Source organism: Aulostomus chinensis, chromosome 5, assembly GCF_037954235.1.
Source record: "Aulostomus chinensis isolate RoL2024-O1b breed Wild chromosome 5, RoL_Achi_v1.0, whole genome shotgun sequence".
Lineage (NCBI taxonomy): Eukaryota > Metazoa > Chordata > Actinopteri > Syngnathiformes > Aulostomidae > Aulostomus > Aulostomus chinensis.
This window is the reverse complement of record NC_141324.1, coordinates 16,973,152-16,985,371: the sequence shown is the minus strand read 5'-3', so window position 1 is coordinate 16,985,371 and position 12,220 is coordinate 16,973,152. Positions and strand designations below refer to the sequence as shown.

Sequence of the window (12,220 nt, the reverse complement as noted above, 5' to 3'; positions counted from 1 at the left end):
AAGGTGGGACCGTGATTCACCTCTTGAGCTAGGAAAAACACAAAACGTGAGGTTAAAAAAATATGCGGAACTTCTGTAAACTGATATAAATGATTTTAAGATGGTTATGTCATGTGTCTGACAGTAGGCTGACTCTTGTCACGAATGAGCTTAAGAGCGCCTTGGTGATTGTCAGAGTGGCTAAATAAGACAGGGTGGTAAGAAGCAGCAGCATCGGTATGGATCGGCTTGCGTTGAGCTTTATTCTGCTGGCGTTGATTCTTCTGCGCAACGGTGAGTGGAACATGATCACATTAACTTTTGACAAGTTGGAGTCGTTAAATGTCATTTTTGAATCATCTCACAATCATCAAATTTTTCAATTTTAAAACAGTAATTGGCTTTAAAAGTGAATCTGAATTTCTTTAAATATTAGCTTTAAATTTTTTTATAGCAGCTGTAAAAAATATGATCAGGTGTGACTATCGGGGATGCAAACTACGATTTTAGACTGGAAAGGAATTGATCATACGTGAAAAGTGGAGACTTGTAAAAACTTACTACTGTGAGACTATGATGTTGAGTAAATGCCCATAACCCATGTCAGTTCTGCTCCCTGCATATACACAACCACTGCCATTTGTCTTTTGTTGTTTTTTATTTGGGGGGGGGGGGGGTGAATGTGTGTAGTTCCTTCTAATGGCTAATTTTAGCACTCTGAGCTTGGCTGCTGTAAGGAAGAGGATGGGTAATTAATGTTGACACGCAGCTTCTGTATTGCCAACATTAATTGCAATACACTACACAAGTTCCAGTAACTCTGAGTCAACACACTGTTATCAAATGTGCGTGACTGTTAGAGCAAGAAAAAGGGAGAGCAGGAAGAGTTAGAAGAGGAAGTGCACATGAAGTTAAACCAAGATCATTATGTCGATGTGAGAAAGGAACAAAAAGACCGATAATAGCCTGACATGACGGCATGTCATGGATGTTATGTAAGATGTTTGTTTTTTTGTTGTTGTTTTTACAGAATAACTTGTTAACAAAGGAACGTCCCCCTTTACGAGTATTTGCTTTGTGAAGGGTTGTGAATGTGTTGCTGTGGTCTTATGTATCTGACCGTTCTCTATTCTAGCTTGAGCTGTTCCAGACAGTTCAGTGATTCATTCATGCTTGTCTAAAAAGAACATTAAAGCTATTGTATTTCCTTGATATGAAGTTACAATATGTTCCCCCTTTTATTTTCCAGCCCAATCATCTGCCCCAACAGGTAATGTTGACCGCAGGACCCCTCACAGCAAGATTTTACCTGTACAGTCGCTGTGCAGTTTGTTTGTTTTTATGTTGTTGTAGTTCTTCCTCTACTTTGTGTGTTGTCCAGGCTGTGCGGGTCCACCGGTGCTCTGCTGCGCTGGTCTAAATAACTCTTGTATAATTAATGGCAGCTGTTTCTGTGATGAGCGTTGCCAACAGTTGAATGACTGCTGTGCTGACTACAATTCAGTCTGCAATTCATGTAAGTGAAGCTGAGCATGAAAAGAGTCAAACGTTCAGCTCGCGTCAGTTTAAAATATTGAACATTTTTAATTTTTTTCCACACAGATGGCGTCACTTCTCCACCCACCATATCAATCACACCAAGCAGTCGCAGAACAAATACCCAGCCTATAGATCCTAGTAGTGCTACAGCACCCATAGTCACTTCAACAGCTGCACCAACTGAAGTCCCCTTGCCAACTGCACCGTCTGCAGACTCTTCAACAGCTGCACCCTCTGTAGACTCTTCAACAGCTGCACCCTCTGTAGACTCTTCAACAGCTGCACCCTCTGTAGACTCTTCAACAGCTGCACCGTCTGCAGACTCTTCAACAGCTGCACCCTCTGTAGACTCTTCAACAGCTGCACCCTCTGTAGACTCTTCAACAGCTGCACCCTCTGTAGACTCTTCAACAGCTGCACCATCTGTAGACTCTTCAACAGCTGCACCGTCTGCAGACTCTTCAACAGCTGCACCCTCTGTAGACTCTTCAACAGCTGCACCGTCTGCAGACTCTTCAACAGCTGCACCCTCTGTAGACTCTTCAACAGCTGCACCGTCTGTAGACTCTTCAACAGCTGCACCCTCTGTAGACTCTTCAACAGCTGCACCATCTGTAGACTCTTCAACAGCTTCACCATCTGTTGTGTCTTCAACAGTTGTATCACCCGTAGTCTCTACAACAGTTACGCCTACTGTAGACTCTTCAACAACTGCACCGCCCAGAGTTTCTTCAACTGTTGTGGCACCTGTAGTCTCTTCAAAACCTCCGCCACCTGTAGTCTCTTCAACAGTTGCGCCACCTGTAATCTCTTCAACAACTGCACCACCCGTAGTTTCTTCCACAGTCTTACCACCCACAGTCTCTTCAAAACCTGTGCAACCTGTTATCTCTTCAACAGTTGTGGCACCTGTAGTAACTTCAACAGTTGTGGCACCTGTAGTAACTTCAACAGCTGCGCCACCCATTCTTTCTACAACAGTTGCACCTCCTGTTGTCTCTTCAACAACTGCACCGTCCAGAGTTTCTTCAACAGTTGCGCCATCTGTAGTTTCTACAACAGCTTCACTTTCTGTAGTCTTTTCAAAAACAGCACCATCCATAGTTACTACGACAACTGCCACACCCATAGTGTCTTCAACAGCTGCACTGTCTGGAGACTCTTCAACAGCTGCACCATCTGTTGAGTCTTCAACAGTTGCATCACCTGTAGTCTCTACAACAGTTACGCCTACTGTAGTCTCTTCAACAACTGCACCGCCCAGAGTTTCTTCAACTGTTGTGGCACCTGTAGTCTCTTCAAAACCTCCGCCACCTGTAGTCTCTTCAACAGTTGCGCCACCTGTAATCTCTTCAACAACTGCACCACCCGTAGTTTCTTCCACAGTCTTACCACCCACAGTCTCTTCAAAACCTGTGCAACCTGTTATCTCTTCAACAGTTGTGGCACCTGTAGTAACTTCAACAGTTGTGGCACCTGTAGTAACTTCAACAGCTGCGCCACCCATTCTTTCTACAACAGTTGCACCTCCTGTTGTCTCTTCAACAACTGCACCGTCCAGAGTTTCTTCATCAGTTGCGCCATCTGTAGTTTCTACAACAGCTTCACTTTCTGTAGTCTTTTCAAAAACAGCACCATCCATAGTTACTACGACAACTGCCACACCCATAGTGTCTTCAACAGCTGCACTGTCTGGAGACTCTTCAACAGCTTCACCATCTGTTGAGTCTTCAACAGTTGCATCACCTGTAGTCTCTACAACAGTTACACCTACTGTAGTCTCTTCAACAACTGCACCGCCCAGAGTTTCTTCAACTGTTGTGGCACCTGTAGTCTCTTCAAAACCTCCGCCACCTGTAGTCTCTTCAACAGCTGCACTGCCTATCATCTCTTCAGCAGTTGCACCACCTGTAGTCTCTTCATCAGTTGCACCACCTGCAGTCTCTTCAACAGTTGCGCCACCTGTAGTCTCTTCAACAACTGCACCACCTGTAGTCTCTTCAACAGTTGCACCACCCGTAGTTTCTTCCACAGTCTTACCACCCACAGTCTCTTCAAAACCTGTGCCACCCATTCTTTCTACAACAGTTGCACCACCTGTAGTTTCTACAACAGCTTCACTTTCTGTAGTCTTTTCAAAAACAGCACCATCCATTGTTCCTACAAGTGCCACACCCATAGTGTCTTCAACAGTTGTCCCACCTGATGTTTCTTCAACATCTGATCCCCTTGTAGTCTCTTCAGCAGCAGCACCCAGTACAGCAAGCGTCAGTCCATTATTAAATGTGACTAAAATATCACCTTATTCAAATCCTGCTACTACAGCAAACAGCCAAGCAAGCAGCCTTATCACAGTGACCGCACCACATCCAGGTGCATCAACTTCTACACTAACCACCACAACCATCATTGCTTTAGCTACACCAGCAGATGTCAGCATAGCACCATCTACTACCACTGCAGCGCCCAGCACAACAAACAGCAGTACCACGTTAAAAGCAACATTGAATGGAACTATAAAACCCTCCTCTACAATAATCCAAACGAGCCGGAGTGAATCTAAACCATCAGGTATCATCAAAACTTCAGCACCCACTGGCTCCGCCACCACGACACCCAGTGCAGCAGGCAGCACCAACACTGCCACATCATCAGATGACCTCAGAACTCTATCACCCACAGACTCCACTGCTAAAGGTTGGCAATCAGAATCATCTGTGTTAAAGTTAAAGAATTTGTTGGCATCATAAAATACAGAAGATGTATGCAGTTTCCTTGTATTTGTAAGAGCAATGGCTGAAATCACTGCAATCAAAAACAAACAAATGTGTCATGTGACTGTATTTTGTCACGAGTTACTTAACACCTTTCTACCCTTCTAATCACCATACAGTGACTGTTTACCTCAAGGCTTCAGTTTTATCCCATGGGGAAAATGAAAAAGAGATTTCTGCTATTTTAAGTAATGTGAGTACTTGTAAATAAGTACAGTGTTAAACTAAAAAAAAAAAAAAAACTATTACCTGTATTGCTTTCATAATCTTGTGTCTTTTGTCTCTCAAATAGTTTGTATCTGGAATCCTTCAAGAGCACAAATGTGACAGCTGCACCTTCACAATCGGACGCTTCAAACTGACTTAAGATGTTTCCACTCAGTTTTCATTGTGACTCCTAGGATAAAAGACTGCACCCAAAAGTCGTCATTTGTTTTGACAAGAAAAAAGCTTCAAAGGTGGGGAAGAAGGCTATTTTTGTATGCTGAACAAAGTAGAAGTTCTTTTGTGCTGTAACATGTGCAAAGCGTGAATCTCTTATGTTTATGATATAATATCATCTGGCACAGACAGTCATAGGTGTTTGACCACAGCTTTAGTAATGTCTTATAGTTTTACTGTTTTTAAGTGCAAATGGTTATGTCAACCCTGAGTTTGTAAAGTCAACATTCCCCCCAAATGTTGTCGTGATTTTATACATTACAGCTTATTATATTTTGCTTGGGGCGGCACGGTGGTGCAGTGGTCAGCACTGTCCCCTCACAGCAAGAAGGTTCCAGGTTCAAGTCCCAGCTCCATCACAGGATCTTTCTGTGTGAGTCTCCATGTTCTCCCTGTTCCTGTGTGGGTTCTCTCTGGTACTCCAGCTTCCTCCCACAGTCCAAAGACATCAAGAGAGGACGAAGCTGATTGATACTCTAAATTGACTGTAGGTGTGATTGTGAGTGTGAATGGTTGTCTGTCTCTGTGTGTTGGTCCTGTGATGGACTGGTGACCTGTCCAGGGTGAACCCCACCTCTCACCCGTAGCCGCTGGGATAGGCTCCAGCCCCCCCCCCCCCAACCCTTAATAGGAACAAGTGGAAGACAATGGATGGATGGATGGATATTTTGCTTGGAGTGGCAGTTTAATGTGGAAGGACAATTGAGCGTGTATTATATTTATTTATTTATTTAACTTACTACCCTTGTGTTAAACAGTAAATCATCCCGATTAACTTCACCTGTTCAGAGGCTTATTATGTTTTTAATAAAACCAAGATAAAGTTGGAGTTGACTCTGTTGAGTGGCTAAACTCTAAAAGTGGCTTGATGCCGTAGCTCCCCTGAAGAAGAAGGTTATCAACCAGAAAAGAATAGTTCCCTGGTACAGCCCAGAGCTGCGTGCCTTAAAACAGAAGACCAGACAACTGGAAAGGAAGACACATTCCAGCCAGCACGAGGAAGTCCACCAAGCCTGGAAGGAGAGTTTATTAATATATAAAAAAGAACTCCGTAATGCCAGAAGCGCTTACTACTCGTCCCTGATAGAAAAGAATAAGAACAACCCCAGGTTCCTCTTCAGCACCGTGGGCAGGCTCACCAAGAACCATAGTGCTGTTGAGCCATGCATCCCCCCAACTCTCAGCAGTAACGACTTCCTTTCTTTCTTTACTGAAAAGATTGTGAATATTAGAACGAAGATTGCCAGTAATGGAGGACAGACTACAGTCCCCATAGAAGCACCTCCCAGACTTGGTGCATACTTGGACAGCTTCGCCCCCATTGACCTGTCAGAATTAACTTCTGCAGTCGGTTCCTCCAAGTCAGCCACTTGTCTGCTGGATCCCATCCCAACAAGCCTCCTTCAGGATGCCTTCCCTCTCGTCAACACTTCTATATTAAATCAAATTAATCTTTCCTTAGTCACAGGTTATGTGCCACAGGCCTTTAAGGTGGCTGTCATCAACCCTTTACTTAAAAAACCTTCTCTTGACCCAGATGTGTTAGCCAACTATAGACCAATATCCAACCTCCCCTACATCTCCAAGATCCTTGAGAAGGTTGTCCTGGAGCAGTTACATGAACATCTGCACAGCAACGAGCTCTTTGAAGCCTTCCAGTCTGGATTCAGGGAACACCATAGCACTGAAACAGCACTGGTCAGAGTCTCGAATGATCTTCTTATAGCTTCAGACAGAGGTCTTGTCTCTGTGCTTGTCCTTTTGGACCTCAGTGCTGCATTTGACACCATCGACCACAGCATCCTGCTACAGAGACTAGACCATGACATCGGGATTAAAGGAACTGCCCTAAAATGGTTTAAGTCCTACTTATCTGACAGGTTTCAGTTTGTTAATGTTAATAATGACCATTCGGAGTATAGCCGAGTTACATATGGTGTACCACAGGGTTCAGTTTTAGGACCGATTCTCTTCACTCTTTACATGCTCCCATTAGGTGACATAATCTGGAAGCACTCGATCAACTTCCACTGTTATGCAGATGACACACAACTTTACTTGTCGATGGAGCCAGACGACACAAGCCAGTTTACTCATCTGCAAGACTGCCTGAAAGACATTAAATCCTGGATGTCTTCTAACTTCTTAATGCTCAATTCAGATAAAACTGAGGTAATCATTTTTGGACCTAAACACCACAGGGACACACTCTTGAATCGGATCTCTACTCTAGATGGCATCACCCTAACTTCGAGTACAACTGCAAGGAACCTTGGGGTCATTTTTGACCAGGACCTTTCCTTCAGCTCCCACATAAAGCATGTGACTAGGACCGCCTTCTTCCATCTGCGAAGTATCGCTAAGATTAGGAATATCCTTTCCCAGAGTGATGCTGAAAAACTGGTGCATGCATTTATCACTTCTCGGCTGGACTACTGCAACTCTCTCTTGTCAGGATGTCCTAAATACTCTCTAAAGAGTCTCCAGCTGGTCCAGAACGCTGCAGCGAGGGTTTTGACGGGAGTTAAGAAGAGAGAACACATCTCTCCCACTTTAGCTTCTCTCCACTGGCTTCCTGTAGGATCTAGAATCGACTTCAAAGTCCTTCTGCTGACTTATAAGGCTCTCAATGATAAAGCTCCATCCTATTTGAAAGAGCTCATTAGTCCCTACTGTCCGACCAGAGCACTCCGCTCCCAGAATGCAGGTCTTTTAGTGACTCCCAGTATCAATACAAACAGACTGGGAGGTAGAGCTTTTAGTTATCGGGCTCCTCTACTGTGGAACCAGCTCTCTCCATGGGTCAGAGAGGCAGACACTTTAACTACGTTTAAGTCCAGGCTTAAGACCTTCCTCTATGACAGAGCCTTCAGTTAGGACTGGTTCAGGTAGCTCTGAACCATTGATAGCTATGCTGCTACAGGCTTAGACTGCTGGGGGACACATCAGGTTACATGGAGCCCTTCCCTCCTCTCCTCTCCTCTCCCCCTCTCTCCTCCTCTCCTCCCTGCACATTTTTGGAACTGTCATTACCATTACTTGTTGCACTTTGTAGTTTGGCCTTGGTGTCTCGCAGTCTCTCTGTGTTTCCACAGATCCACCAGAGCCCCAACCGCCGCCTGCATCGCCCCCCCCCCCTCTTATTCCCTACTGTTACACCGGCCTGCGCTCCCCTTCCATGAACCAGTCTGCCATCCAGTCCCCCATCAAGCTGGCTTGCTCTCCCTGCCTCCCCTACCAGAAGCTTCCTTCTTCAGCTGTTATTAACATTTCCGTGTTTCCCACATTTTGTATTGTAAACTTTTTTCTTGTCTGTAACAACATCTACTGCACGTCTGTCCGTCCTGGGTGAGGGATCCCTCCTCTGTTGCTCACCCTGAGGTTTCTCAGATTTTTCCCTGTTAAAAGGGTTTTCTATGGAGTTTTTCCTCAGTCGATGTGAGGGTCTAAGGGCAGAGGATGTTGTTATGATGCCATGTGAAGCCCTTTGAGACAAACTGTTTGTGAAAACGGGCTATACAAATAAAATTGCCTTGCCTTGCCTTGCCTAAACAGAAATATATATGGACTTAACACTATTTTGAAATAAACTGTATTAATCATTCAATCATAATCAAATGTTAGAGTATTAGAATCATGTATAGACACAAGAGCACATTCCCAAGTTAGATATGGGAGACATGGTGCTGATCATTAGCTTGATCTGGAACATGAAACAGTTTGACATGAGACATGACACCAATCCATACATTCGATTAAAAACATTTGCTTTGGAATACATTCAAATTGATCTCTTTTTTTACCTTTCTTGAATACCTGCTTAGACTCATGATTACAATCATAATATTCAAGAAAAGGGGAGCGGAATCATCAGACGAGCACTGGAACTGGATCAGAGCTGGAAAAAACGCGCATCTCATATTTTAACAGGTAGGCAGCGGCGCTGTTTGGTCGCCTCTGGCTGCATACTTCAATTCAGTTGTCGTATCATAACTTCACCAGCAGATGGAAGCACAGCCGCAGAGTCCACCCTCAGCACAGGTACTTGGGAAAGGAAAGGCTGAGAACATCGTGAGGACTTGTTGAAATTAGGTATGTTTCATCATGTTAAATGTCAAATGGAGCATCGGGGCTGCTGCTGTGTCTTTTGTTGTTGTTTTTGTTTGATTGTTTGTTTGTTTTGTTGCATGAACAGACTGCACACACACACACACACACACACACACACACACACACACACACACACACACACACAAAGCGAATTAACGCTCAGTTTTATGAATCAACGTTCATATCACGGCTCACAAACCATACGAGTTGTTGGGCTGCTCTACATGTGGTGACCCCGGCACTTTAAGGGTGGAGGATGAGAGAAAAATTTAATTATGAAAGTAGAAAAGGAAACAGGTCAACATGGCCTGAGGGACCGGCACAACCTCTAGGAGCGGATAGTTCCAATTAGACAAGTAAACCTTTGACCCGGCAGAGAGAGCTTGATATAAATGACGTCCTCTCGGCGTCTTATATGATGGTGAATCATATTTTGGTCTATCTTCCCAGCTGCCAGCCTGCTAATCTGAAGCGTCCTGCCCCGCTCCGCCAAGGTAATGTCGGTGCAAATGAGAAGCGTGTGTTCCCTCCACAATCCCGCCGCACACTCGAAGGTAATTCTGCAGAGCGAGTCTCGGGTTCACCTTTCGTCACAGCTTTGTAAACTTAGATCATACAGGGTCAGTGAGAGGTTGGAACTGCACGTCGAGTCTCCAAAGATCAGTTTCAATGTAATGGCAAAGGAATGTCGCTCATGCAGGCTTGTGTGCACAGAGGTTTCTGTCAATTAGAGCCAATTGGAGAGTGGGATGTCATTTTATTTCATCCAGAAACGTTTGGCCTGTTATGCTTATACATTCTTTCAGGATATCCTTCAAATTTTCCCTTTCTGGAGACTATTGGTGGAGCTATGAACGAATGTGATCCAAAACTGCAAAAAAAAAAAAAAAAAAAAAACGCTTTTAAAAAGGATAATGTTCCTTTTTGAATCCGTCTGGGGAAAATGCTCATTATTGAGATGCAATGGGGAAGAGCTGGATAATAATTTGATTGATATGACGCGCTCCAACACCACCAGAATTATGAGCTTTCTGTAAGATTTTAAACTTTAGAAAGTAGGATTCACGGCTGTTGTATCAGATTCCATTGTGTAAACCAGAATATAGGCTGTATATTAGGGTTGGGGTATCCAGATATACTGCAGTATTGACATTTACACTTGTTACTACATTTACTCATCGAAGAGTACTAATTAAAAAAAAAAAAAACGTGCAGCTACAGCGATGAGAGGAGATGTGCAACACCAGCTAATCAAGAGTTACATGACAGCTATGATATGTGGTTACGCATGATTTCAAATACATAAACCTGCAAATGTCCTGTAATATTTGAGGTGACAAAATGCAATGTATTTAAGAAAGATTTGACAGGTCCGTGGTTTGGTTAGGGAACAATCATGACTATTTGAGTTCAAATAAATTAATTTATTCAAATGTCTGCAAAGGGTTAAAGTTGTAATGCCCTAATGTCTCTTTAAATAGACTCAGTTTTGCTACCAAAAAGATGGCTGCCAACGTCCCGACGTCTCGCCACCCGGCTCACTTGCGGTATGAGAACAAACTGAATATTCTGATATTTTCTGAAACAATTATCATAACTTAAAAATCTCATACTCTTGAAACCCCAATATCTAAACATAAATATCAAAGTATTTATCTGAGGTTAGATTGAATTGACAATCCTAATTATCACGGTACGTTTATTCATCAACCCACAACTTACAAGGTTGACATGAAAGCCTGAAAATGTTGATCTGATTTGCTTTGGAAGTTTGTAATGAATTTAAAGCCTTTTGAAAGGCAATGGTTCAACACACAGACGCGCACGCACTCACACACACACACACACACACACACACACTTGTTGCGGTATCCCTGGCTCCCTGCGGCGTATGCATGTCCAAGGCACCGCTGTTATTGATCCTGATTGGGCCTCACAGGAGGAGATTCCAGCCTGCCGTTGACCCACACTTCTCCATGTTTCCACCCTTCCCTCAGATCATCAGAGGCAGCTGTCTCCTCCTTCCAGCAGGCCCGCTCGCGTGAGATTTCTGATTGTCAGATGTAAGGGGGGTGGGGGTGGGGAGGAGGGGAAAAATGAACTTACTACAGGTTTTGTAAAATCACTAGCAGGTCTTGCCTGAGTAGTCGGCTCTGACGTTTTTCTGGCTTGGTGACTGTCAAAACATCCCCTGTACACTAATACGCTCCCTCCCTCTCTTCAGAGAGCCTGTGGCTCACAGGCCGCTCTCTTCTTCAAAGTAAAACTCTGCCATGTGGCCTGTGTTGAATTTTTCTGTTAGCGGCTCCTCAACACTCATGAACTCCTCCTGGGGGTCTTGTTTCTCCTCGTCGTTGCTTATGAAGCACTTGAAGAGTGTCATGGCGAGGAATGAGTAGAAAAGCATGACAAACAGGATGTAGAAGTACGCGTTGTCGTACGTCTCCCTGGAGCTGGAGGTGGTGGAGACGGGATGGAGGCTGGACCGGGGGCTCTCTGTTCTGTTGGAAACAGTCCCGTTGATCCTGTGCCCCGTGATGTCGATACTGCCGTCCTCAAAGATCTGCTGGCATCTGGAGAGAAGAGAAAGCAGGAGGGTCCGGTTCATGTGTTTCATTTCAGAGCAGAGAATCCTGGGAGATTCCAAATAAATCAGACAAAAAGCAGGTAAAGAAAGGACACGGAGGGCTGAGAGAGAACGGCGGAGGGAAAGCGTACGAGGCAGCCGCTGCACCACTTTAGGAAAGGCACGCTGCGAGTTGACCCGCCGCTCTTCAGGAGTCTTGATAAGGCAGCATTTCAGAGATAAACCACAGTCTTTATTCTTTCCCTTTGGATGTCAAAGAGGCTCAAGCATGACCGTCTTTTAAGACTGATTCCTTCAGAAACAGGACTAGAAATGAATCTGAATTAGTCACGCTGTTACACTTCTCCCGAGACATTTTAGTTGAAAGTTTTTTCTCACTCCTTAAAAGAGTTTTTTTCCTATTGGAAACTTTTTTCCTCCCCCCAACCTCTTTGTGCTCTCTCTCTGTCTCTCTCTCTCTCTCTCTCTCTCTCTCTCTCTCTCTCTCTCCCTCCGTCCCTCCCTTCACTTTCAATTTGAAGGCTCGGAAAGTGCAGAAACTTCTTTGATTGTTGTCACCTCCAGTCAAGTAGTCTACTCATTTCAAAGAGCGCTGAGGTCAAAGGTTAAGTTGTCTCTAGTGTGTTGCTGCTTGACTGACACTCCACTCTAAAACAAACCCCTTTGGGCTTTTTGGTTCATTTTCCCTTACAAGTTGAGCACTTGTTAAAAAAAAAAAATCAAATAAAAATAATAAGAGTGTAAAGAAAATTGTGAAATGTACCTTGAGTTTACTGTTGAACACATAAAC

The 12,220-nt window shown here is 44.1% G+C and overlaps 1 protein-coding gene across 2 annotated transcripts; it reads left to right on the top strand.

Moving 5' to 3' along the window:
• Positions 1-14: 14 nt before the first annotated feature.
• On the top strand, positions 15-5,750 carry LOC147261517 (uncharacterized). Of its 2 annotated transcripts, XR_015115780.1 has the most exons (7): positions 15-273; positions 1,229-1,249; positions 1,361-1,495; positions 1,582-4,215; positions 4,412-4,485; positions 4,585-4,750; positions 4,998-5,750. XR_015115780.1 is itself a non-coding variant. In XM_086203567.1 (6 exons), exons 1-6 carry the CDS (start codon positions 219-221, stop codon positions 4,657-4,659), a joined length of 2,994 nt encoding a protein of 997 aa, XP_086059693.1. In that variant the 5' UTR covers positions 15-218; the 3' UTR covers positions 4,660-5,750. The 2 variants fall into 2 exon arrangements, 1 of the variants encoding a protein (XP_086059693.1); XM_086203567.1 differs by having other exon boundaries at positions 4,585-5,750.
• The last annotated feature ends 6,470 nt before the right edge of the window (positions 5,751-12,220 follow it).

Excerpts from the sequence above, each read along its gene's own strand:
- LOC147261517 (XM_086203567.1), top strand. The coding sequence starts at position 219 with ATGGATCGGCTTGCGTTGAGCTTTATTCTGCTGGCGTTGATTCTTCTG. Across the intron at positions 274-1,228 it reads GTTGATTCTTCTGCGCAACG|CCCAATCATCTGCCCCAACA; the intron begins GTGAGTGGAACA and ends TTTATTTTCCAG. Across the intron at positions 4,486-4,584 it reads TTTCTGCTATTTTAAGTAAT|TTTGTATCTGGAATCCTTCA; the intron begins GTGAGTACTTGT and ends TCTCTCAAATAG.